The sequence below is a fragment of the Mercenaria mercenaria genome, chromosome 9, assembly GCF_021730395.1.
Source record: "Mercenaria mercenaria strain notata chromosome 9, MADL_Memer_1, whole genome shotgun sequence".
NCBI classification, from domain to species: Eukaryota; Metazoa; Mollusca; class Bivalvia; order Venerida; family Veneridae; genus Mercenaria; species Mercenaria mercenaria.
The window spans coordinates 21,329,976-21,355,297 of record NC_069369.1 but is presented as its reverse complement, the minus strand read 5'-3'; the positions used below and the strand labels follow the sequence as shown (position 1 = coordinate 21,355,297).

The 25,322-nt window shown below is 35.6% G+C and overlaps 1 protein-coding gene and 1 long non-coding RNA gene across 2 annotated transcripts in view; both read left to right on the top strand.

Moving 5' to 3' along the window:
- The window catches only part of LOC123546678 (uncharacterized), a 56,100-nt gene extending 31,676 nt beyond the window's left edge, over positions 1-24,424 (top strand). The window contains exons 4-14 of the mRNA XM_053550450.1: positions 231-287; positions 2,567-2,623; positions 14,578-14,691; positions 14,949-15,083; positions 16,513-16,884; positions 20,304-20,423; positions 20,693-20,794; positions 21,114-21,275; positions 21,505-21,593; positions 22,940-23,188; positions 24,236-24,424. Coding sequence (XP_053406425.1) covers positions 231-287; positions 2,567-2,623; positions 14,578-14,691; positions 14,949-15,083; positions 16,513-16,884; positions 20,304-20,423; positions 20,693-20,794; positions 21,114-21,275; positions 21,505-21,593; positions 22,940-23,188; positions 24,236-24,424 — 1,646 coding nt within the window. The remainder of the gene's footprint in view (positions 1-230; positions 288-2,566; positions 2,624-14,577; positions 14,692-14,948; positions 15,084-16,512; positions 16,885-20,303; positions 20,424-20,692; positions 20,795-21,113; positions 21,276-21,504; positions 21,594-22,939; positions 23,189-24,235) is intronic.
- Positions 7,277-8,771, top strand: LOC123550955 (uncharacterized). Its single transcript, XR_008372350.1, has 2 exons — positions 7,277-7,564; positions 8,497-8,771. It is a non-coding gene; the product is annotated as an uncharacterized LOC123550955 (long non-coding RNA).
- Positions 24,425-25,322: the final 898 nt, after the last annotated feature.

The following is a 25,322-nucleotide window of genomic DNA, read 5'->3' as shown; positions in this document are numbered from 1 at the left end:
CACCAAACTTTACAGGAGTTACCACTATTAAGCCTAGCTGTCTGTATCTTTGGAATGTTATGGTTCAGTGATTTTACATGGAGTTATGGCCCTTATGTTGTTGAATTTCACAATTTCTGCATCTTAAGTGGTGGGAGGTATACGTTTGTCATGAAAAACAATCCCTAGTTTTAGATTTATAAACATGGTCTTATTTTAGATAAAACATTGTTAACCCGTTCTGTTTCTAGGTAAAAAGGGTTATCAACCACCTGTACAGGAGCGCTCTACCAATCCATCAGTCCCGGGTAAATATATTAATTTGTGTATTCAATTTGTATTTAAGTAAGTTATAGCAAAAGGTAAGGTTAACTTGCATTTTAATATTGGCCTTGTGATACAACTGTAAATCCTAGGTTAATATCAGAGCAACACTTGCTTCCTGAGTCATTTGGCTATTACTCCATCATTTTGGTTTTAATTGCATATTGGCTAAATTGAATTGATTATTTTAAAACATGTTACTCAATGAGTTTAAGTTGAAATGCATATTTGTGTATTTCAGTTTGAATTTCTAAACAATATGTGAATTTGCAATCTTAATAAGTTGTAGCTTATGTGGCAGTATTTCAGTGAATAGCGCCGTAGACAAGTATTCTGGCGTTGAGAGTCAGCAGCTGTCATGTCATTTTAGCTCACCTGAACCAAAGGTTCAAGATTAGCTATTAGTATGGGGTGGATGGTCCGGCGTCCGTCGTTCATCGTCCACATTTTTAGCTCCACTATTCGGAGAATCACTTTTCGGAGAATAGGGGGGCAATTCTACTCACCCCGCTGTCGGCGTCGGCGTTGGCTTCGGTGTGAGCTTTCTTGGTTAAAGATTTTCGGCAACCTTTGTTTTTCTGTCATATCTTTGTTATATATTGCTTATATCTTACTGTAACTTCACATTAACACTGTCCAGCATACAAACAAAGTATGTGCAGGGGCTTGGCCCATTATACCTAAGGTCAAGGTCATCAAGGTGTTAGACTTGGGTTATTTTTAAGGTAAACAGGTTAACAGTTTCAATCTATTCTTATTATGTCTCCCACATGTAGTGGGGAAAGTTGAACAAAGACGAATATACAAGGGAATGCCATGTTCTTAGAAACTCATGTACCAAAGATAATCACACAACTACGATCAACTAAATAACAAAGAAAAACGAACAAGTAACTTATAAGAAAACAGTAGGGCACTGTTATAGACTCACAAGCATACAAACACACCCACACACGTAGGAAAAACAATCAAGTACCGTCTTGCGATTCGGCTGCCAAAACAAAGGGGAACCACGAAAACTTACTAAAAGTAAAGGGGGAGGAAATGCAAAAAGTTGCGTAAATGCAAGGGAAAAGAGAGGGATATAGGGGGAGTGGGGCGGAGGAAAAACGCTTACAACAAACAAGAAAACATACGCAACAGACAATACAAGACAGACAAAACAACCAGTTGGAAAAAGGGGCACCGCCTTGGAACGGCCAGTAACCTAAATAAATGAAACTTGGGGTTTAAACGCCTTTAGGGCATGCCAACCTCGCACTTACCCTATTATCAACAAGTTAAACAACAGAATGTAAATAAAATCCCTGCTGAGAAAGGCTCTAACCAAGCCTATTCTTGCACATCAACAGCATTTTCTGGTTTTATGATTTCGGCATAGTTATGGCCCTTGATTTGTCAAGTTTTATGTTGTTTTGGCCACTTCTGTCTTATATTTAGGTGGATTTCCTCCAAATCGTACAGAAGTAATCAGGGCTTTTGATTAGCCTTTGAATACAAATTATCAGCATGTTTGGGTCATTGATTTTCAGTAGTTATGGCCCTTGATTTGTTGTATTTTACCTTGTCTGGGCAACTGCTTAGATATCACCAGGATGAATTACACCATACTTCGCAAAAGTGACCATTGCCAAGCCTAGTTGTGCATATTGTGTGTATGTTCTGGTTCAGTATTTTTCAGCAGAGTTATGACCCTTTATTCTTTAAAATTTATGATGTTTTAGCAACTTTCAAACAAACGTACAGGAGTGATCAGTGTCAGGTCTTATTATGCATATTATCAACATATTCAGTTGTTGATTTTCATCAGAGTTATGGCCCATTATTTATCATATTTTACACTGTTTACACTGCTTGCTATATATAATTAGGCTGAATTTCACCAAACCTCATGAGAGAGTATTGTAAAGCATAGTTGCTCATATTATTATAATGTTCTGATTAAATGATTTTCAGCGGAGTCGTGACCTTTGATCTGTCAAAGTCTGTGATATTTGCTATTTCTCCTGTACATGTACCACTGGTTGGAGTCACACCAAACTTTACAGGAGTTACCACTATTAAGCCTAGCTGTCTGTATCTTTGGAATGTTATGGTTCAGTGATTTTACATGGAGTTATGGCCCTTATGTTGTTGAATTTCACAATTTCTGCATCTTAAGTGGTGGGAGGCATACGTTTGTCATGAAAAACAATCCCTAGTTTTAGATTTATAAACATGGTCTTATTTTAGATAAAACATTGTTAACCCGTTCTGTTTCTAGGTAAAAAGGGTTATCAACCACCTGTACAGGAGCGCTCTACCAATCCATCAATCCCGGGTAAATATATTAATTTGTGTATTCAGTTTGTATTTAAGTAAGTTATATCAAAAGGTAAGGTTAACTTGCATTTTTATATTGGCCTTGTGATCCAACTGTAAATCCTAGGTTAATATCAGAGCAACACTTGCTTCCTGAGTCATTTGGCTATTACTCCATCATTTTGGTTTTAACTGCAAATTGGCTAAATTGAATTGGTTATTTTAAAACATATCACTCAATGAGTTTAAGGTGAAATGCATATTTGTGTATTTCAGTTTGAATTTCTAAACTATAAGTGAATGTGCAAGCTTAATAAGTTGTAGCTTATGTGGCAGTATTTCAGTGAATAGCGCCGTAGACAAGTATTCTGGCGTTCAGAGTCAGCAGCTGTCATGTCATTTTTAGCTCACCTGAATCAAAGGTTCACGGTGAGCTATTAGTATGGGGTGGATGGTCCGGCGTCCGTCGTTCATCGTCCACATTTTTAACTCCACTATTCGGAGAATGGGGGGGGGGGGGGGGGGGGGGGGGGGTGCAATTCTACTCACTTCGGTGTCGGCGTCGGCATTGGCTTCGGCGTGAGCTTTCTTGGTTAAAGTTTTTCAGCATTCTTTGTTTTTCTGTCATATCTTTGTTATCTATTGCTTATATCTTACTGTAACTTCACATTAACATTGTCCAGCATAGAAACACAGTATGTGCAGGGACTGGGCCCATTATACCCAAGATCAACGTCATCAAGGTGTTATACTTAGGTTTTGTTAAGTTAAAGTTTTTTGGCAACCTTTGTGTTTCTGTCATATCTTTGTTACTCTTGCCTATATCTTACTGTAAGTTCACATAAACATTATCCAGGATACAAACAAAATATGTGCATTGGCTGGGCGCATTATACCCAAGGTCAAGGTCACCAAGGTGTTATATTTGAGTTACTTTTAAGGTTAAATTTTTTCGGTAACCTTTGTTTTTGTGTCATATCCTTGTTACTATTGCTTATATCTAACTGTAAGTTCACATAAACTTTGTCCAGAATATAAAGTATATGCAAGGGCTGGGCCCATTACACCCAAGGTCAAGGTAACAAAGTTGTTATAATTATTTTCATGTTAAATGTTTTCGAAAGCTTCCTTTATAGACATATCTTTGCTACTTTAAAAGATGATGACTTGAAATTAAAAATATTTCTTTATAATCATCATCTGCATGTGTAGTTACAATCCCCATAACTCTAATTGTATTTTTGACAGAACTATGCCCTTTCATACTTAAAGTTTTTTGGCAATCTTCGCTTTCTGGATATAACTTTAGTACAATATAAGATAAAGACTTGAAACTTAAAATGTATCTTTATCAGCATCATCTACATGTGTGGTAGGAATCCTCATAACTCTGGTTTGTATTTTTGACCAAATTATGCCCCTTGCATACTTAAATTTTTCGACAAACTTCGTTTTCTGAACTTTGGTACTGTATAAGGTAATGACTTGAAACTCAAAATATATCTTTACCATCATTATCTGCATGTGTGGTAACAATCCCAATAACTCTAATTTGTGTTCTTGACCTAATTATGCCCCGTGATGTATCTTCCTTTTAAAGTAGAGGTCTCTTATTGAGACATAATTATATTATTTATTTTACTGTCAAATTGCCGAATAGTGGAGCGCGCTGTCTTACGGACAGCTCTTGTTACTTAAACATCTTCTCCTCTGAAACTACCGGTCAGAATAACACCAAATTTGGTCTATAGCATCCTGGTGAGGTCCTCTATCAAATTTGTTCAAATGGGGGCACTTGGCCCCTTTGAAGGGCCGCTAGACCTAAGAATAGGAAAACATTTAAACAACTTCTTCTCATGAACCAATTGATGGATCTTCATCAATCTTGGTCTGTAGCATTATTATAAAGTCCTCTCACAAATTTATTCAAATGGGGGCACTTGGCCCCTTTTAGGGGTGGCTAGAGCTAACAATAGAAATACGTTTAAACGACTTCTTCTCGTGAACCGCTTGATGGATTTTCATCAAACTTGGTCTGTGGCATCATTATATGGTCCTCTCCAGATTTTATTCAAATCGGGACACTTGGCCCCTGTTAGGGTCCACTAGAGCTAAAAATAGAATTACCTTTTAAACAACTTCTTATCATGAACTTCTTGATGGATCTTCATCAAACTTGGTACGTAGCATAATTATATTGTCCTTTCCCAAATTTGTTCAAATGGAGGCACTTGGCCCCTTTTAGGGGTCGCTAGAGCTAAAAATAGAAATACTTGGTGAGCTTTTGTGACCGCTTGATATCCGTCATGTGTCATGTGACGTGTGTCCGTCGGCAGTTTCGAAAAAAATCTTCTTCTTGAAAAACACTTTGCAGAATTACACAAAACTTTACAGGAATGATCCTTGGGTGGCCGCCTTTCAAAATTGTTCAAAGAATTTAATTCCATGCAGAATTCTGGTTGCCGTTGCAACCGAAAGGAAAAACTTAAAAAAAATTCTTGTCCAAAACATCAAGGCATAGAGCTTTGATATTTGGCATGTGACATCATCTAAAGGTCCTTTATGAAGATTGTTCAAATTATGCCCCTGGGGTGAAAAGAGGCCCCGCTCCGGGGTTCACAAGTTTTACATAGATTTGTATAGGAAAAAGCTTTAAAAATCTTCTTATCTAAAACCACAAAACCTAGGCCTTTGATATTTGGTATGTAGCATTACCTTGTGGTCCCCTACCAAAATTGTTCAAATTATGCCTCTGGGATGAAAAGAGGCCCTGCCCTTGAGGTCCCAAATTTAACATAGACTTATATAGGGAAAGAAATAGAAATCTTCTTGTCTGAAAGTTCAAGGCCTAGGCTTTTGATATTTGGTATGTAGCTTTGCCTAGTGGATCTCTAACAAGATTGTTCAAATTTTGCCTCTGTGGTAAAAAGACGCCCCGCCCTGGGGTATTAGGGGTCACTTGACTATGACCATGACCTACTTACCTATTGACCTGCTTTCTTGTTTTTAAGATAGAGCCTTGAAATTTCGATGACATGTACAGGTTTGCACACCGATCTTAAAACTGACTCATTGACCATGAGTTTGACCTACTGACATACTTTCTCATATTTTAGCATCAGTTTGCCATTTTAAATTTGTGACTCATATTACTCATTTGAGCGGTTCAGGGTCATCATGACCCTCTTCACCTGAGCAATGCTTATGTGAGTTTGTCTGTCTGTCTGTCTGTCAACATTTAGCTTGTGTATGCGATAGAGGCTGTATTTTTCAACTGATCTTCATGAAATTTGGTCAGAATAATGACCTTGATAAAATCTAGGCCGAGTTTGAAAATGGGTCATCTGGGATTAAAGACTGGGTCACTAGGTCAAATCAAAGAAAAACCTTGTGTATGGGATAGAGGTTGTGTTTTTCAATTAATCTTCATGAATTTTAGTCAGAATGATTACCTTGATGACATCTAGGTCAAGTTTGAAAATGGGTTATCTTGGGTCAAAAACTAGGTCACTAGGTCAAATCAAAGAAGAACCTTGTGTATGCGATAGAGGCTGTATTTTTCAACTGATCTTCATGAAATTTGGTCAGAATGATAACCTTGATGAAATCTAGGCCGAGTTTGAAAATGGGTCATCGGAGGTCAAAAACTAGGTCACTAGGTCAAATCAAAGAAAAACCTTGTGTATCCGATAGAGGTTGTATTTATCAATTAATCTTCGTAAATTTTAGTCAGAATGATTACCTTGATGAAATCTAGGCCGAGTTTGAAAATGGGTCATCTGAGGTCGAAAACTAGGTCACTAGGTCAAATCAAAGAAAAACCTTTTGTATGCGATAGAGGCTGTATTTTTATCATTGCTCAGGTGCGTTTTTGTTATCGCTAGATGTCCGGCGTCTGCCTGTCGTCTGTCGACTGTCAACATATAGCTTGTACGATAGAGGCTGTATTATTCAACTGATCTTCGTGAAATTCTGTCAGAATGATAACCTTGATGAAATTTAGGGCAAGTTTGAAAATGGATTATCTGTAGTTAAAAACTAGGTCACTAGGTCAGATAAAAAAAACCCTTTTGTTTGCGATATAGGCTGTATTTTTCAGTTGATCTTCATGAATTTTGTTCAGAATTATTATCTTGATAAAATCTAGGCCAAGTTTGAAAATGGGTCATCTGGGGTCAAACACTAGGTCACTAGGTCAAATCAAAGAAAAATCTTGTGTATGCGATTGAGGCTTTATTTTTCAACTTATCTTCATGAATTTTGGTCAGAATGATTACCTTGATAAAGTCTAGGCCAAGTTTGAAAATGGATTATCTGGGGTTAAAAACTAGGTCACTACTTGTAGGTCAAATCAAATGAAAAACCTTGTGTTTGCGATATAGGCTGTATTATTCAGTTGATCTTCGTGAATTTTGTTCAGAATTATTACCTTGATGAAATCTAGGCCAAATTTGAAAATGGGTCATCTGGGGTCAAAAACTAGGTCACTAGATCAAATCAAAGAAAAACCTTGTGTATGCAGTAGGGGCTGTATTTTTCAATTGATCTTCATGAATTTTTCTGATAAAATCTAGGCCAAGTTTGAAAATGGATTATCTGGGGTCAAAAACTAGGTCACTAGGTCAAATCAAATAAAAACCTTGTGTTTACGATATAGGCAGGCTGTCTAGCGTCCCTAAAATTCCTACTTTTTCCTATTTTTTTTCAGTTTGGCTAAAATTCCTATTTTTTTAAAAAAAATCAAAGGAAATTCCTAAAAAGGCCCTATTTTTTCACAAAGATTCCTAATTTTTAAACATTTTTGCAATGATCAAAAGGAGAAAATGTTTTAAATGTTGTTTAAAAGTTCTTCTAATTCAGAAAAAAACAGTTTAGCACAGTTCAAAGCAGTTTACCAGTGGATCCATGTGTTCAGCTTGTTATTGGTTGTGACTAGATGACAGAGATAGGATTTCTGAAGGTAAATTGTGATACTTGAAAGATCTATTTCCCAATGAAGATTATCTGAGGGATATTTAGTGCTCCTTCACTCGAAGTGTAGCATACACACAGTGCAGAAGTAATACCTAGTTAATAGGTGTATATAGGTGTAGACATAATAACAAATCAGGTCAAATTCTGATTATTTACTTGGCCTGTTCTTCATAATTATGTAATATGTGATCACAGTTCAGATTTATTCTTTATACATGTATGTTAATTGTTTGCAAGCTATACAAGTCTCTGGTCAAATACGTAACTGATGCCCATCAACATTTTTATTAGACTATTAGATGTATATTTGTTCCCACTGCAATTTTTTTTGAGCTGTCAATGCTTCAAATTAACAAATTGTTTATTGTGGAATGTGATAGCTGAAAAGGGTGAAGAGGAGACGATTCATGAGATTTTTCTCACAATCATGCACTGATGTCAACAAATGTATGGCTTGGAAACAGTTTTTGTGAATTTGCTAATTTAATGACCTGTGCTGGTTTAATTTGTATTTTCTAAGTATATCAAGTACCTGATGTCCATGCTGAATGTTGTAAAACTATGTATTTGTTGGTAATAAGTGTGTTATAATTTCTGTACAAATTAATCATAGTTATGAGTTTGTTGAACACTTGTCTTAGTTCACTCTCATTTTGTGTACTCTGATATGCACTGTTGCTGGCAATACACTGTACTCCAATTGACAGCATTTCTTACTTTTTGGCATTGTTTCATTGTTTAAAAAATTAAAGAATAAAAAAATATGGTGTTGATTGTGATGGCTATAAGGGAAGAAGAGGAGGCCATAATTAAACTCTTTACAGTCAGACGTAGTAAGTGTATAGCTAGTGACACTGTGCTCTTTTTAATGTGTACTTTTAGTCAAAGTAGTTAATTCTCATTTCTGTTTATTTCCAGGATACAGCCAACAATAGCTGAAAACAGTGGAAAGCTGGTAGACGTCTTTTCTGTAAATAAAGCACTATTTGTGAGTTACTTTTATGTCAATCACATAAAGGTAAGCACATTACATGGTCTTTAAAGTCCATATTTTAATTTGAAAATTCCTAAATTTAGCCCTAAAATTTCCTTTAAATTGTACCAAATTCCTAATTTTAGCCCTATTTTTTTGTACAAATTGCCCTAAAATTAGCCCTAATTTTTTGTCAGGGTATGCTAGACAGCCTGTATAGGCTGTATTTTTTAGTTGATCTTCATGAATTTTGGTCAGTATTATTACCATTGATGAAATATAGGCCAAGTTTGAAAATGTGTCGTCTGGGGTCAAAAACTAGGTCACTATTCAATTTAGAGAAAAACCTTGTGTATGCAGTAGTGGCTGCATTTTCCACCAGATCTTCATGACATTTGATCAGAATATTTGTTTGGATAAAATCAAAGTTGAGTTTGAATATGGGTCATCTAGGGTCAAAAACTAGGTCACCCGGTCAAATTAAAGAAAAACCTTGTGTATGCAACAGGGGCTGCATTTTACACTGGATACTTACAAAATTTAGTCAGAATGATTGGCTTGATGAAATCTAGGCCAAGTTCAAGTATGGGTCATCTGGGAAACATATTTTTACACTGTTATGATGTGTTTCTCAGGTAAGAGACCTAGGGCCATCTTTGCCCTCTTGTTTTAAAATGGATTGAGGTATTAAGACAAATAGAATTATATGGCTAAATAATTTAGTTTTGCTTTAACTCTGACATGCTATTAACAGTAAGTATTTCCAATTTGTATAAATACCAAGAGTGCTAATTTAATGATGAAAAAGTTATTTATATATGTTGCGTAAGAAGATTTGTTAAGTGAAATACTTCGGAAAATATATTTCATCCTGAAAATAGAATAGAAGCAAGTCTGATATGAAGTTATTCATTCTTTTCACATGTACAGTAAACTCGTGCCGCTCAATAGCTGTCTTGCTGTAGAATTATGTAAAAACTAAGTTGACTAAATATCCACTTGCAGTAAGAAGTCATTTTAAATATATTCAGTTTTTGTTGAAAACAAATAGAATTTTCATGCAGACACATTTGGTCAAATTTCCCTAAAATACAAAAAAGTTCTTTGTGAAATTTTGCTGCACAAATTTGCGCGTGAAAATGGGAGTAGGAGAAAATTGAAGACAATACAGTGAAAACGAAGTCGGAGACCCCCGTATTCTTTCGCTCATTTTACTCTAAAATAAATTTATATGATAATTGTACCCTTCGACAACAAAGTTGTAAAGGGGGGGGGGGGGGTATACTGGTTTCAGGTTGTCTGTCTGTCTGTCTGTCTGTCCGTCTGTGCGTAGACACAATTTTGTGCGCACCATCTCTCCTCATCACCTTGACACAATTTAATAAAACTTCACACAAGTGATCAGTAACAACAGTAGTTGTGCATGGGGCATGTTAGGTTCTTTCCGAAAAAATAATTGCAGAGTTATGGGACTTTGTTTTTTGTTACTATACTATATACATAGACACAATGTTGTGCACACCATCTCTCCTGATCCCCTTGACACAATTTAATGAAACTTCACAGAAGTGATCAGTAACAATAGTAGTTGTGCATGGGGCATGTTTGGTTCTTTCAGAATTTTTTTTGCAGAGTTACGGGACTTTGTTTTTTTTTACTATACTATATACATAGACACAATCTTGTGCGCACCATCTCTCCTCATCCCCTTGACACAGTTTAATGAAACTTCACACAAGTGATTAGTAACAATAGTAGTTGTGCATGGGGCATGTTAGTTTCTTTCAGAAAAAAAAATTGCAGAGTTACGGGACTTTGATTTTTGTTACTATACTATATACATAGACACAATCTTGTGCGCACCATCTCTCCTGATCCCCTTGACACAATTTAATGAAACTTCACACAAGTGATCAGTAACAACAGTAGTTATGCATGGGGCATGTTTGGTTCTTTCAGAATTTTTTTTTGCAGAGTTACGGGACTTTGTTTTTTTGTTACTATACTATATACATAGACACAATTTTGTGCGCACCATCTCTCCTCATCCCCTTGACACAATTTAATGAAACTTCACTCAAGTGATCAGTAACAACATTAGTTGTGCATCGGGCATGTCACGTTCTTTCAACAACAAAAATTGCAGAGTTTTGGACTTTGTTTCTTGTTAACATACTATGTACATACAGTCTGCATATGCAATCTTGTGCGCGCCTAATCTTGCAAACCCTTGAACACAACTTAATGAAACTTCACACAAGTGATCAGTGCCAACCCTAGTTGTGCATGGTGCATGTTACGTTCTTTTAGATAAATATTCTGCATAGTTATGGCACTTTGTTTTTTGTTACTATACTGTATACATACAATCTATATACATAAAGTCCACATAATTATGCAATCTTGTGTGCGTCAAATTGCAATGTACTGTGTCAGTACATGCGGGGGTGGGGGGTACATTCATCACCTTTAGTGATAGCTCTAGTTTTAGTTTGTTTTTTAAAAAATCTATAGGACAGTTTTTACACACTACTTAATCATTCCGCTAGAAAAACAATAATTTCGTAGAAAGAGTTTGGTATGATTTTTGCATAAAGTAAGCTTTCTGCCGGCGAAAAGTCGGAGAACATATTTGAAAATTACATCACCGTAAACGTTTCAACGGGCTTGTTATATTAAAAGAAAAAATAAATACTTCTGAATTTAATGGACGCACGAAACCAAATTAATCGCCGTAAAAAGTACAACGTCACAAATATTTAGGGCAAGGCTAAAACGTGATATTTCGACGCCATTTGCGTAAGAAGTGTACATTTGATCTCTTTAATAATTGTACATCGGGTGAATATCAGCTTTTGCTATTATTCAAACATGTTATCAAAGACGCAACTTGTTTTTGAAATTCCCGCTCATTACATATTCTTTACCTTAAGCCTTATATAGCAATTGGAATTTTTAAAGATGTGTCATAGTTAGAAAAAAATATACATTGCTTGCTACTAGAATGTTTGTCCTGTATAGTGAATTCAGTTTTCTAGAAACAAATTTATTATTTTAATCAAAATATGTCACCAAATATTTCTGAAATCACTCATTTTTGAGAAAAAGCATATTTTACCATTTTTAGGTCAAATAGGAATGTTTCTGGTAGTGAGCACACTTAAGGACCACAAAAATATTTTGACCATATATCCAGTTTCTTTCACAGAATTTATGGTCATTTTTTGATTTGGTCGACAGCTGTGCTCATATTGAAAAATTCAGATTTTTTTTCAAAAATTAATTATTAAGTTAAAAACTAAAGTTTAACTTATCGTCTAATTTACCAAGGTTCATTGTTGAGGTGCTTAGATATTTAACCACTCGGGCTAACACCCTCTTGGTTCAATTCCTGTGCATCTGAACTTTGAACCATGATAAATTAGACGACAAGTCACTCGAAGATCTTGATCATTTAATGAATAAAGTATCATAAATGAATATATTGAACTATATTGTTATTGAGAAGAATGATCTATATTGATAAATCAGCAGTTTTTGATAGACTAGCTGAATGCCCTTAATAGACTAGCTAAAAGTCTTTGCTTCCAAGCTTAAAATACCATACTATTTGAATATACGAAAAAAATGTGATAAAATATTAGACTGTTACATAATATTTTACAATACTAAAACTATGTATGATGGATGTAAATTTATGTTGTAAAAATTTAACTTTACAACAATGCCAAGAAAAACCTGATATATAGTGATCAACCTTCGTGCATCCACAAAAACAACCTTCTTTAGCCCAGTTAATATTATTTCGTCGCTTCGGGCAATTCTCATATTCCCGCGATATCATGCCAAATACAAACCTGGCTGATCTGGAAACAAATATAAAAGCTTTGAATAGAAATTCATTTGATAAGAGGACTTTTTGCCAGATTAGGAATAGTGAAAATAAAAGCTGTGAAAAGACCCTTTGGAAGCATAGAAAGCAACCAAGCAAGATAATAGCAGATAAAATCATTTTCAAACCAATTAACTATATATATATATATATATATATATAAGCAAAGGGTATAGAAAAATGCCAGTTGAGTTAGACGCTGATATTTCCAACAGAAAATCAGTAAAAATGACGTATTTAGTCCTCCGTTGCAAATTCAGTTTATTTAATGTAAGGCCGTCCTAATGATATCTTTGATATTTTTTAGCTCACCTGAGCAATGCTTAGGTGAGTTTTTCTGATCGCTCGATGTCCGGCGTCCGTCGTCTGTCGTCTGTCTGTCGTCTGTCGTCTGTCTGTCAACATTTAGCTTGTGTATGCGATAGAGGCTGTATTTTTCAACTGATCTTCATGAAACATGGTCAGAATGATTACCTTGATGAAATCTAGGCCGAGTTCGAAAAGGGGTCATCTGGGGTCAAAAACTAGGTCACTAGGTCAAATCAAAGAAAAACCTTGTGTAGGCGATAGAGGCTGTATTTTTCAATTAATCTTCATGAATTTTGGTCTGAATGATTGTCTTGATGAAATCTAGGCCGAGTTCGAAAAGGGGTCATCTGGGGTCAAAAACTAGGCCACTAGGTCAAATCAAAGAAAAACCTTGTGTATGCGATAGAGGCTGTATTTTCCAATTAATCTTCATGAATTTTGGTCAGAATGATTACCTTGATAAAATCTAGGTCAAATTCGAAAAGGGGTCAGCTAGGGTCAAAAACTAGGTCACTAGGTCAAATCAAAGAAAAACATTGTGTATGCGCTAGAGGCTGTATTTTTCAATTAATTTTCATGAATTTTGGTCAGGATGATTGCCTTGATGAAATCTAGGTCAAGTTTGAATATGGGTCAACTGGGATCAAAAATTAGGTCACTAGGTCAGATCAAAGGAAAACCTTGTGTATGCCATAGAGGCTGTATTTTTCAATTAATCTTCATGAATTTTGGTCAGAATGATTACCTTGATGATCTCTAGGTCGAGTTTGAATATGTGTCATTTGGGATCAAAAAGTAGGTCACTAGGTCAGATCAAAGAAAAAGCTTGTATATGCGATAGAAGCTGTATTTTTCAACTAATCTTCATGAATTTTGGTCAGAATGATATCCTTGATGAAATCTAGGCCGATTTGGAAAAAAGGATCATCTAGGGTAAAAAATTAGGTCACTAGGTCAAATCAAAGAAAAACCTTGTGTATGCGATAGAGGCTGTATTTTTCATTTGAACTTCATGAAATTTGGTCAGAATAATTGCATTGATGAAATATAGGTCAAGTTCAAATATAGGTTATCTGGGATCAGAAATTAGGTCACTAGGTCAAATCAAAGAAAAACTTTGTGTATGCCATAGAGGCTATATTTTTCAATTGATCTTTCTGAAATTAAGTCAGAATGATCGCATTGATGAAATCTAATTCAAATTTGAATATGGGTCATCTTGGATCAAAAAGTAGGTCACTAGGTCAAATCAAACAAAAACCTTGTGTATGCGATAGAGGCTGTATTTTTCAATTGATCTTCATGAAATTTGGTCAGTTTGGTTCGAATATGGGTCATCTGTGGTCAAATACTAGATCACTAGGTCAAATCACAGAAAATACTCACTTATACTCAAGATTTTAGCTCAAATTTTAATGATAATTGGTCAGAATAATTATTTCCATGAAATCACTAGGTCTGACAAACATGTTTACACTGTTATTTTGTGTTATGGTGTGTTTCTCAGGTGAGCGACCTAGGGCCATCTTGGCCCTCTTGTTTGGTTATATGTATATGTATTGGTCACGCATTCTGTTAGAAAAAGACACACTTTAAGCATTGGTTATATTAATCTAGTGTAATAATATTGACGTCTTGCTTCAGGTATTGTAATAATAAAGTGAGGTGTTGATCTCAGATAAAAGAATATCATAATTGTTTCAAAACGTTCGAAAGTATATTTGCACAAGTTGTAAGATTTTAATTTACCTATTTAAGAAAATGTCCATGTGGTATTAAACAGTTCATCTCTATAATCATTTTGTATAACGATTTGCTATTTTAGGAATATCTAGGGATATTGAGATCAGAGTCCGAGACTTACGTGAGGAAATAGTTAGGTGTATTAAAGAACCTACCATAGTGTCACATCTCGAGGCACGGTCAGTCATATCTACAGGTCAGTTTATGATTTAAGTTTGGCGACTTCGCGTTGCCGACTTTCTAGAATAAGACTTTGATTCGATCCGATCTATGTGAAATATGGCTTTATATCAAAATGTGATTTTTATTCATGTTAAATCTATTCCTGTAAGCATTTGAGTACATTTTGGTTTATATTTGACAATCAAAAATATCACCATCACCATTTAGTTCGATATGTTTTGTATCGATTGTTACGAAATATATATTAATAAATTATATTGGATATTTAAGAGGACAGTTCCAGAATAAAGAACCTGTACTTGAGGGACGAAACATACAAGGCAGGAGAAGATCTTCTAGAATGTGTCCTCAGTTCAAGGGAGCCTGGGAAATGGAAGTCATTTCTAGATGCGCTGGAGAGTGCAGGTAATACAGAATATCACATGGATGTCTTTTCATATTAAATTCATTAAACGAATTTCGAATTAAGGTCACAGCAAAGTCATGTACTTACTAGTCGACTTCACCAACATATTTTTAAGATCAAGGTCATCCATTTTCAACATCTTTTGTCGAAATGGCATCTATTGTTTGATATTTTTATCCTTAAACATTTCTGAATATCTGGAAAATTTGTCTTCATCCTGAAATCGCATAGTAAAGCTGTGAGTCATTATAATTCGGGATCAAGGTCGTATAGTGAGAATTAGGACTAGTACTAAAGTCATCTACACATTTTTTATCCCTTCAAACATTATTATATGGCAAACACAGACGCAACTCTTATCCATACAGATTGAAGGCTAAGATCATACTAAGAGGTAAAAAAATTAAATCATTCTGTTTGTTGTTTGTGTCTAGAGTATTCGAGATTTCGGAAAATATATGTTTTTATGAAACGTTCAATATAATTTGTTTGATTTTGTACGTTGACCCTTGTGTGTAATCCAATCACTGTGATGACTCAACGTCTGTCGTACATCTGTCACCTGTCCGTCCGGCCAGATTTTTTTCAAACGATATCAAGTATATCTGTGATTAGTGCCAGCAGAGCTAAATATGTAAAAGCAACTTTAAATAATATATCCTCCTAAACGGATAGTCCACTTCAAAAGAACATTACAGAAATGTTTCGGATGACCATCCACGTATTTTGTTTAATTTTTAGAATGGTAAAAAACTATGGACCCTCTTAGGGTGGGGGTTACTTTTCCACATATGTAATATGTTTGAATCTTAAAACTATACGTTTCTGAAGTTGCTGACTTGATTTAGAATAAAATTAACCAAACGTGTAAATATGACCCTGTCCAAAGAGTGTTCATATTATTCCAATTTGTACAAAAAGAATAGAAACATGACCCCTAGGGTACGTGGTTACTTTTCCGTATATGTATATTTGAAGTTACACTGAAAAACTTGAAAAATAGTCTCGTCAGAAACTGCTAGCCCGATCTTAAAATAATCTTCCATTGTGTTAAAATAATCAAAACGAAACACCCAGCACGCAGACGGGTGCACCACACACACACACACACACATTTGAAATGTTGTCAGCATGTTAGTTATTGCTATTGCATTACTTTTTATGGCAAAATCGTTTATTGACTGTTCAGATATTATTGACTAAGCTATATTTTCAAAAGACCAGAAACCATTTAACAATCAATAAATAACGTACATGTAGTTTTGTTTGTTTTTATTATTTGTTGCTAAAACTTTTACCTAGTTAACGTAAACTTTCAATGTAGCGTGTAAAAATAATTCATACTATCTGATTTGGTTCAAAATAGGTATTTATGTAGATGAAATATAGCTTTTATTAAAATGAAGGGAAGTCAATGTTTATTTACAGATTATCATCATCTGAAGGCATTGCTGTTGTCCAATAACAATTTTGATGAATTTTCTGCTCATGTCAAAACAGTTATGCGTTTGTTTACACCGTATCTTGAAAAGATAGTTATTGCAAAAGAGTTCGTGTCAGAGCTGAGAGCGAGAGATGTTATCAATGGAGCTGATGAAGAAGTTATTCTGGCTATGTTTGCAAATAAAGGCGATATATATTCAACTATGGTTCTGCTTGAAAGAATGCAATGTCGAGTTGCACCTCAGAAATGGTATTACGACTTCCTTGATGTCCTTATGAAGAAAGGTCATCAACAAATAGTACAGGAGATGGAGCCAGACTTTATAGCAAACCCATCGTCGTTTATGCCACAGTCAGGTAACCATAAAACATGTTTTACATAAGAAATGAAGAGATATTTTAAAATCTCTTTACAATTACATTAAGTTTTTCTCATAAGAATCTTTCTAGTTCATCAGTGGAGTCGCTCTAGACTGAACAGTTCGATTTGGGGTATTTGGTTTGGAACAGCGGATAGACCACTGTAAAAGTTCAGTTTGGAGGGATGTTTGCTTAAGAACATCAGTCAGACGTGTTAAAGGTTCGGTATGGACTCATGCTAGCCCCGCTAGCGAGGATTACAACTATTTAGTGAGGTGTTTGGTTTAGAACAGTCTAAAGACAAGCGTAGAGATTCTGTTTTTGTGAGGTGTTTTTATGAACAGTCAAATGACCAGCAGGTAAGTTCTTTTTTTGTGAGAGGCATGTGTTAGAACATTCGATATATCAGCACGGATGTTCGGTTTTGTGTAGTGTATGGTTTAGAACGTCCGACTGATGAGCGTGGGAGCTCTCGGTTTTATGTGTTTGGTTTAGGCCATCCGACAGACCAGCGTGGATTTTTTTGTTTGTTTTGGGTTTAACGCCGTTTTTCAACAGTATTTCAGTCATGTGACGGCGGGTAGTTAACATATCCAGTGTTCCTGGATTCTGTACCAGCACAAATCTGTTCTCCGCAAGTAACTGCCACTTTCCCCACATTAATTATCAGACGTGGAGGACGAATGATTTCAGACACAATGTCTTTTATCAATTTGTCACGGAGAACAAATGCCCCGCCCGGGGATCGAACTCACGGCCCTGCGATCCGTAGACCAACGCTCTTCCTGCTGAGCTAAACGGGCGGGCGTGGACTAGGGTGGAAGTTCGGTTTTGTGACTGTTTGTTTTAGAATATTCAACAGACTAGCATTGGAGTTCGGTTTTGTGTGGTGTTTGGTTTAGACCATTCGACAGACCAGCGTGGATTTGTTTGTTTCTTTTGGGTTTAATTATAACGCCGTTTTCCAACAATATTTCAGTCATGTGACGGTGTGTAGTTAACCTAACCAGTGCTCCGCAAGTAACTGCCAACTTCCTCACATGAATTATCAGAGGAGGACGAATGATTTCAGACACAATGTGTTTTATGAAATTGTCACGAAGAACATACGTCCCGCCCGGAGATGAACTCGCGACCATGCGATCCGTAGACCAACGCTCTCCCTACTGAGCTAAGCGGGCGACGTAAACCAACATGGAAGTTCGGTTTTGTGAGGTGTTTGGTTTCGAACATTCGACAGACGAACATTGGAGCTCGATTTTGTGAGATATTCGATAGACGAGCATTGAAGTTCGGTTTTGTGAGATGTTTGGTTTAGACCATTCGGCAGACCAGTGTGAAAGTTCGGTTTTGTGAGGTGTTTTGTTTAAAACATTCGACTGATCAGCGTGGAGATTCGGTTTTGTGAGGTGTTCGGTTTAGATCATTCGACAGACCAGCGTGGATGTTCGATGTTGTGAGGTGTTTAGTTAAAACAGTCGACACACTAGAGTTGAAGTTTTGTTTTATGAGGTGTTTGGTTAAGAACATTCGACAGACCAGCGTGGAAGTTCGGTTTTGTGAGGTGTTTTGTTTAGAAAACTTAACAGATCGGCGTGGAAGCTCGGTTTTGTGAGGTGTTTTGTTTAGAAAACTCAACAGACCGGTGTGTAAACTGGATTTGGAAGGGTGTTTGATTTAAAATAGCCAAATGATTAGTGATTAAGTTCGGTTTTGTACGGTATTTTATTCTGAATGGTTTCATTGATAAATTGAAACGAGTCTAAAGGAATACACAAAAACTAAAGGTGTAAAGAGGTGCTGTCAGTAGAATACATGCTACATGTTATAAAACATATACATTTACCTTGAATCCATATATATATATAACTGGCCTATTTCAGTAACTTCACTAAGAATGCCACCTATAAAGCTTAAAATGATAAGATATGAGTCAGATATAAGATTTTGTTTAAGATGTCAGGGGCATATTTGTGCTGATATATATAAAGCTTGAATAAAAAAGTCTGGATTAAAAAAATGGGTTCCGGGATTGAGTGAACCCAGTTATTAAGGATAGTCTATGTATCTCACGAAGAAAATAACAAAAATTGAACCCTTAAATCCCCTCCCTATGGAAGGGCTTCCGGTTTTCAGGGGCTCAGATTTTGAGGGCTTTGCTCAAAATATAGCCACTCTTAGATGAACATCATGGGCCATGTTTCTGACTTGCTGGGAAATGTCTTTTTCGCTCACCTGGTGCTCAGTGTGGGCTATTGTGGTCGCTTGTGATCTCTTACCGTCCAGGATCCGTAGACCGACCGTATATGTATACAGTGGAAACTTTTAAACTCTTCCTGAATAAAATTGCTGGCCTGATTTTTAGCTCACCTGTCACGTAGTGACAAGGTGAGTTTTTGTGATCGCCCTTCGTCCGTCCGTCCATAATTGCTTGTGAACACGATAGAGACCACATTTTGCAACTGATTTTATTCAAACTTGCACATAACTTGTTTTTGCGTAATATCTTAGATCCTTTCGAAAAATGGCTAGATCCTATTATGGGTTCCAGAGATATGGCCCCTTAAAGGGCCAAACTTTCCTATTTTGGCTTTTGCAACCATATAGAGACTTAATTCATGGTTTGATTGGATACAAAATGCAAAATATCTTCAACAACTATTATCTGGGATTACATGATGAATCCGTCAGATCCATTCATAAGTTCCAGAGTTACGGCCCCTAATTGACCCCTGAAAGAATCAAAATTTGTTAATTTTACCTTATGAACACCGTAGAAGTGACATTTTATATTCGATGTTAACACACTTACACAAAACTTAAGTCTCAGTAAGATCTCGGTTCTTTTCAAAACCCGGCTAGATTCCTCATAGGCTCTAGAGTTTTTGCCCCTGAAAGCGCAAAATTTTCTATTTTGGCGCTTTCAGTCACATAGAGGTTTCATTTATGCTTTGATTGATACAAACTTGCACAGAATGTTTATCTTGATGACCTCTAGGCCAAGTTCGAAACTTGGTCATATTAGGTCAAAAACTAGGTCAACAGGTCAAATCAAAAGTAACGCTTGTTAACACCCAAGTAGCCACATTAATTATTGATATTGATTCCGTTTAGGCATTAAAAAGTTTAGTTCAGTCACGTTTAGCATACATGTACCTCATATGGATGAAATACTCTGATACCTACTAGATTTACATTTTAAGACATAATATAAGAGGTACAAAGGAGAGAGTGTGGTCATTGGGATAACGAAACCTTTGTTACTTCGTTTAAAATGAGGATGTCTGTCGACGGTATGAACCTCATCAATATACCGTATATATCATGTTTGATGATAAAATTTATGCTAAACATGTCAGTGTTTAAGAATCTCTAATTTACAATGTACAAGCAATCTGTAAACAGTTGCTTTTCAGATTTTGTACAGCAATACATGGACACAGCTGATCAAAGTGCGCCCCCACCAATACCACCACTGAGGCAGGATTTGTTAATTTATTCACGAAACAGTAAACAAGGAGAAAACAATACACTTTGTAAGTGCTTAATGTCTTAATAGCAAACGCTAGAAATTAAGCTTAACACCGTTGCCAAATTTTATTGAATAAATTCAAATTAACTTAAGTTTGTTGTGAAATAATCTTGTGATGTACCCAAGCTTTTACAAAACTTTAACACATATTACCATTTTTAAAACTGAATTGTTTTGATTGAGGAAGTAATGTCTTGAGGTTTTATGATTTTGATGGGCTTTTCTTTACACTTTTGTGTTGCAAATGTCATGCATTGAAATATTATGACGCAGATCAGACAAGGATAGAAGAGATCATGAATGAGGGCAACGATGACGAGGAGGTTTCCACTCCATATAAGTCCGATTATGAAGAAGTAGAAGCTCAGATTGAAGGTACGTTTTCCACGTTCTTGTGTAAATATTATTTGAGCTTTCTGAAAAGAAAGAACTCAACTTCAACGCGATTCAGTACTTAATTTGTGGGAGAAAAAATAATTAGTTATACAATTGGGAAATGATTTAAGGAAAAGGTTTTATGTCAAAATTTAGTAATTTTGGATATTTGTACCTGTATGTACATTTTGGTGCAAATGTATTGTAATGGAATAAAATGATTCCTAATGTAGTTTCTTCTGAAGTAGCACCATCTAAACAAACATCTGAATGTAGATATAAGATTAATTAGTTTCTAAATTCTTTCTCGTTGTTACAGCTATTTCTGCACACGCACCGTTAAAATTGCGAAAATACCAGTTAGAACTAGCAGAAAATGCTATACTAGGGAGAAATACTATCATCTGTGCAGAGACTGGATCTGGTAAACCTTTGGTTGCCTTGCATATTATACAGAAACATCTGCAACAAACTGGAAAGGGTAAGCGCTACGAAGGAATATCTATCTTTGAACAGGAATTTGCTCACTTGTTCTCTTGAGAAATCATATAGTTCATGTACGGATACTTCTGAAATTATCAATACTTTATAGAATCTGAGCCAGCTGCTTGCGCGAGTTATACGGCGCAAAATGTTTTTTCCCATATTTTAAATATTACAGTGTTCAACATTTTTCTTTTGCATTATAACATTTACCATACTGATTTTAGGTCCAAGGAAAGTTGTGTTCATGGCAAATACAGGTGTTCTCACTAAACAACAGTCTGACATGTTTCAAGCTTATCTTCCAGCGTTTAAGGTAAGCAGTCGCAATCCCCAAATTATCTTTGCAAAATAAATGTAAGATATTTAATTGTTCACTTTAAATATAGCTTTTCTTTTCATTGATTTTTTTCTATTCTATTCTTTCAAAGATATTTTCGTACCATGAAATAAAAAAAATAATTTAAAACTCTTTGATTTTATTATATACATATGTAGTTTTTGTTGGATATACGACATTGTTTACATTGAAGGACCGTAATAGTAGCATCATTATCTTTTCCAATCTGTCAGCTTTCAGTTTTGTATTGTTTGAATGAAATGAGTATAAACCCTTATAGCGCCAACAAATATTTTCAACACAATTTTCACTCGCACGAGTTGCGTACAATTCGCAAGTCCCGATACTTTTGACAGAGATTTTTTATTGTATTTATTGTGAATGAAGTGGTAGGAATAGGGGCGCTGATCGTTTTCTAAAAACAAAACATTTTTATGTATTAAAACAGGATGTGATAGTAAAATGAATAACATTATGTCCTTTGCATAAATTTGTATGTTTGAAATTTTGATACTTATTAGTAATATGTTGGCCCAATTGTACGCTTTCTTTTAAAGTACTTTAGTATTTTTAAGATATTTGCTGTTTTCTTCAGTATATTATATGATTGATTGGTTTAAAGCGATTTAACAATTAGTTACAATTTAGCTGCTTAATACGGTGAAAAGGGTTGATGCAACAGAAATGAAAGTCACATTCTAACCTAAATATTGATGCAATAAAATCTGTAAGAAAATTCTTTGGAAGCATAGAATGCAACCAAGGAAAATAATAGCAGACTCGGTTTGACTGAGTCTGTGCATGAGAGATAATGAAACCTTTGAAATATTTAGGAACAATTTCATAAAGTCAAGTGTAGAGGTCAATTTTTTGCAGTAACGGGTGATGTGCCATTAAATCAAAATTGTGTTCTTTTCAGTGGCACTGTAATGGATCAGTCAGGACAACATGAGTAAAAATGCATGCATTGTATTTTATGTCATATATAGCATTTGCTTACAAGACATTTGATTCGCCAACATTGTTTTTTAAAAACGGCAATATTACAATTTACAATACCGGACCCCGTTGTCGCAATTTAAACAAGTGATTAAGTTCACGGTCGAGACTATTTTTAGGGTATATTTCGAAATTTTGGCAGTCGAGGTGAAAACGTCTTTACAGTTAAATCAAAACATCAAACTAGTGCTTCCCACCAAGACTAATATTTTGAATAAAACTTTAACAGCTTGGTTTAACAGCTGTTTAAAGTTTTGAACAACTGGGCCCTGATCAGTTATATGTGTTCATTAAAATACATTGTACTATATTTCCTAATTTAGACAAAACTGATCACAGAAGATGATGATGGCTCAAGAATGGTGAACGTGTTTGTAGAAAATTATGACATTCTTTGTTTAACACCACAAATCCTAGTAAATAATCTGGAAGACAAGGTTATAAAAAGCTTGTCAGAATTTTCTCTATTTATTCTTGATGAATGCCACCGCACGATAGTCGAGGGGCCTTACAGTTTACTGATGAGAAAGTATATGGTTGAAAAAAACCAGACAGGAAATGAAATGCCACAGGTAAGTAAGTTATACTTTGATGATGTAATGTAATGAAGAACATTATGATTAAATTTTCCATTTTTAACACGGTTTCAAAAGATTCGTTATATGAAAGGGGTATGTCATTCTGCAAGGAGTGGCGTCAGACATTAGTTTCGATTGATCTGTTGCCTTTAAGCTTCGTGTATAGGTAACGTTTATTTAGACAAAATTGGGATTGTATTTGGATTCACTCGGATCAATGTCAAGGACACTGTTACTATAAGTAGAAAAATACCGTGTGCTCAATGTCGTTAGTTTAGGTGTACCTTTACAACCAAATTAAGGTAGAAGATAGCTTTTATCAAGACAAAGGCCACTGTTATTAAAAATAGAATAAATCATGGCTTCCACAAGATAGCCAGTTAGAAATGTGATATAGTGTTGAAACTTGGTGTGCACTTAGCTTGTGTAGAGATGACATTTGGTATTGCATTTTGAGCAACTGGGGGTCAAAGTCCCAATTACTAAAATGGAAGAATTGTTTTTGTTCAGTAACTTTTGTTTGGGTGCCCGTGTGTATATAGCTTTTATCGAGGTAAGATAACTGTTACTGAAATAAGAAAATGGTTTCCGCTCAGTATCTTTAGTTTGGATAGGCCTATTGTCACCAAACTTGATGTCTAGGTAGCTGTTCTTGAAACAAAGGTTGGATAATGTTAGTCCTCAAAATTTTGATATTGGTTGCTAGCATTACATACTTTTGTATTCATATCAAGGCCTACATTGTCAAATGTCGTAAACCCCGTTCCGTGGCGTTTCCGAGTTTCTTGCCATTTTTATCATTTTTAATTTCAATCTGGATTTGTAGATATCTGCGTATAATAATACATATTATTTGATAAATACTCTTTAAGTAAGAAATCGACAACATGTCATTATTAGTAAAGATAATAGGTAAGGTCAGGTCAGGACATGGTTAAGTACTTAATTAATTTTATTTCTTTTCATAGCAGTTAAGATTATACAAACGCAAACTTTAGTTTAAAGTGCTCGGATATGAAAAAGTATTTTAAAATGTTTCAGGTGGTCGGATTGACAGCATCAATAGGTGTAGACAAATCTAGAACGGACCAGGAAGCAGTTGAATATATTCTAAGAGTGTGCGCATGTTTAGATGTAAGACTTCTATCAACCGTAGAGAGGAATTTGACGGAGCTGAAGAAACATATTAATATGCCTGATGAAGGTTTAAAATTTTTGTTTTTACTCTAAGTTCATTATTATTATGGGAGGGATATCTTATTTTGCAGTTGTCGGTTGGTCTAGACCAGTTGGTTTCTGGATGATAACTGAAGAACGCTAGGGCCTAGGATCACGAAAATTGATAGGGTAGGTTGGTCATGACTAGCAAATGACACCTGTTGATTTTGTGATCAGTAGATTAAAAGTCAAGGTGACAGTGACCCGGAACAGTTAAACCGTTTCCGGATGATAACTTGAGAACACTTAGGCCTAGGATCACGGAACTTAATAGGGAGTTTGATCATGACCAGCATATGACCCCTATTGATATTGAGGTCAGTAGGTCAAAGTCAAGGTGTCAGTGACCCTGAATAGCTAACGGTTTCTGGGTGATAACTTAATAATGCTTTGGTCTATGATCACGAAAGTTAAAAGGAAGTTCAGTATGACCAGCAGATGACCCCTATTGATTTTGAAATCAGTAGGTCAAAGGTCAAGGTCACAGTGACCCAGAACAGTTCAACCGTTTCCGGACAAAAACTTGAGAACGATTGGGCCTAGGATCACGAAACTTAATAGGTAGTTTGATCATGACCAGCAGATGACCCCTATTGATTTTGAGGTCAGTAGGTCAAAGGTCAAGGTCACATTATCCCAAAAAACAGACCTTTTTTTGCAAAATTACTAGAGAATGCTTTGGACTAAGGTCACATTTGATTCGGAGGTCACTTATGACTGGGAAATGACCCATGATTATTGATTTGAGGTCAGTACGTCAAATGTCCGGTGCACAGTGACCAAATCATTTCTGTTCCTTGTGCAATTACTGAATGCATCGCGGGGGCATTTCGGGTTCTACGATCCCTTGTTGGTTTGTTTATTTTGGCTTTGGCACTGTTTTACAACAGTAGTTTCGTTAACGGCGGAC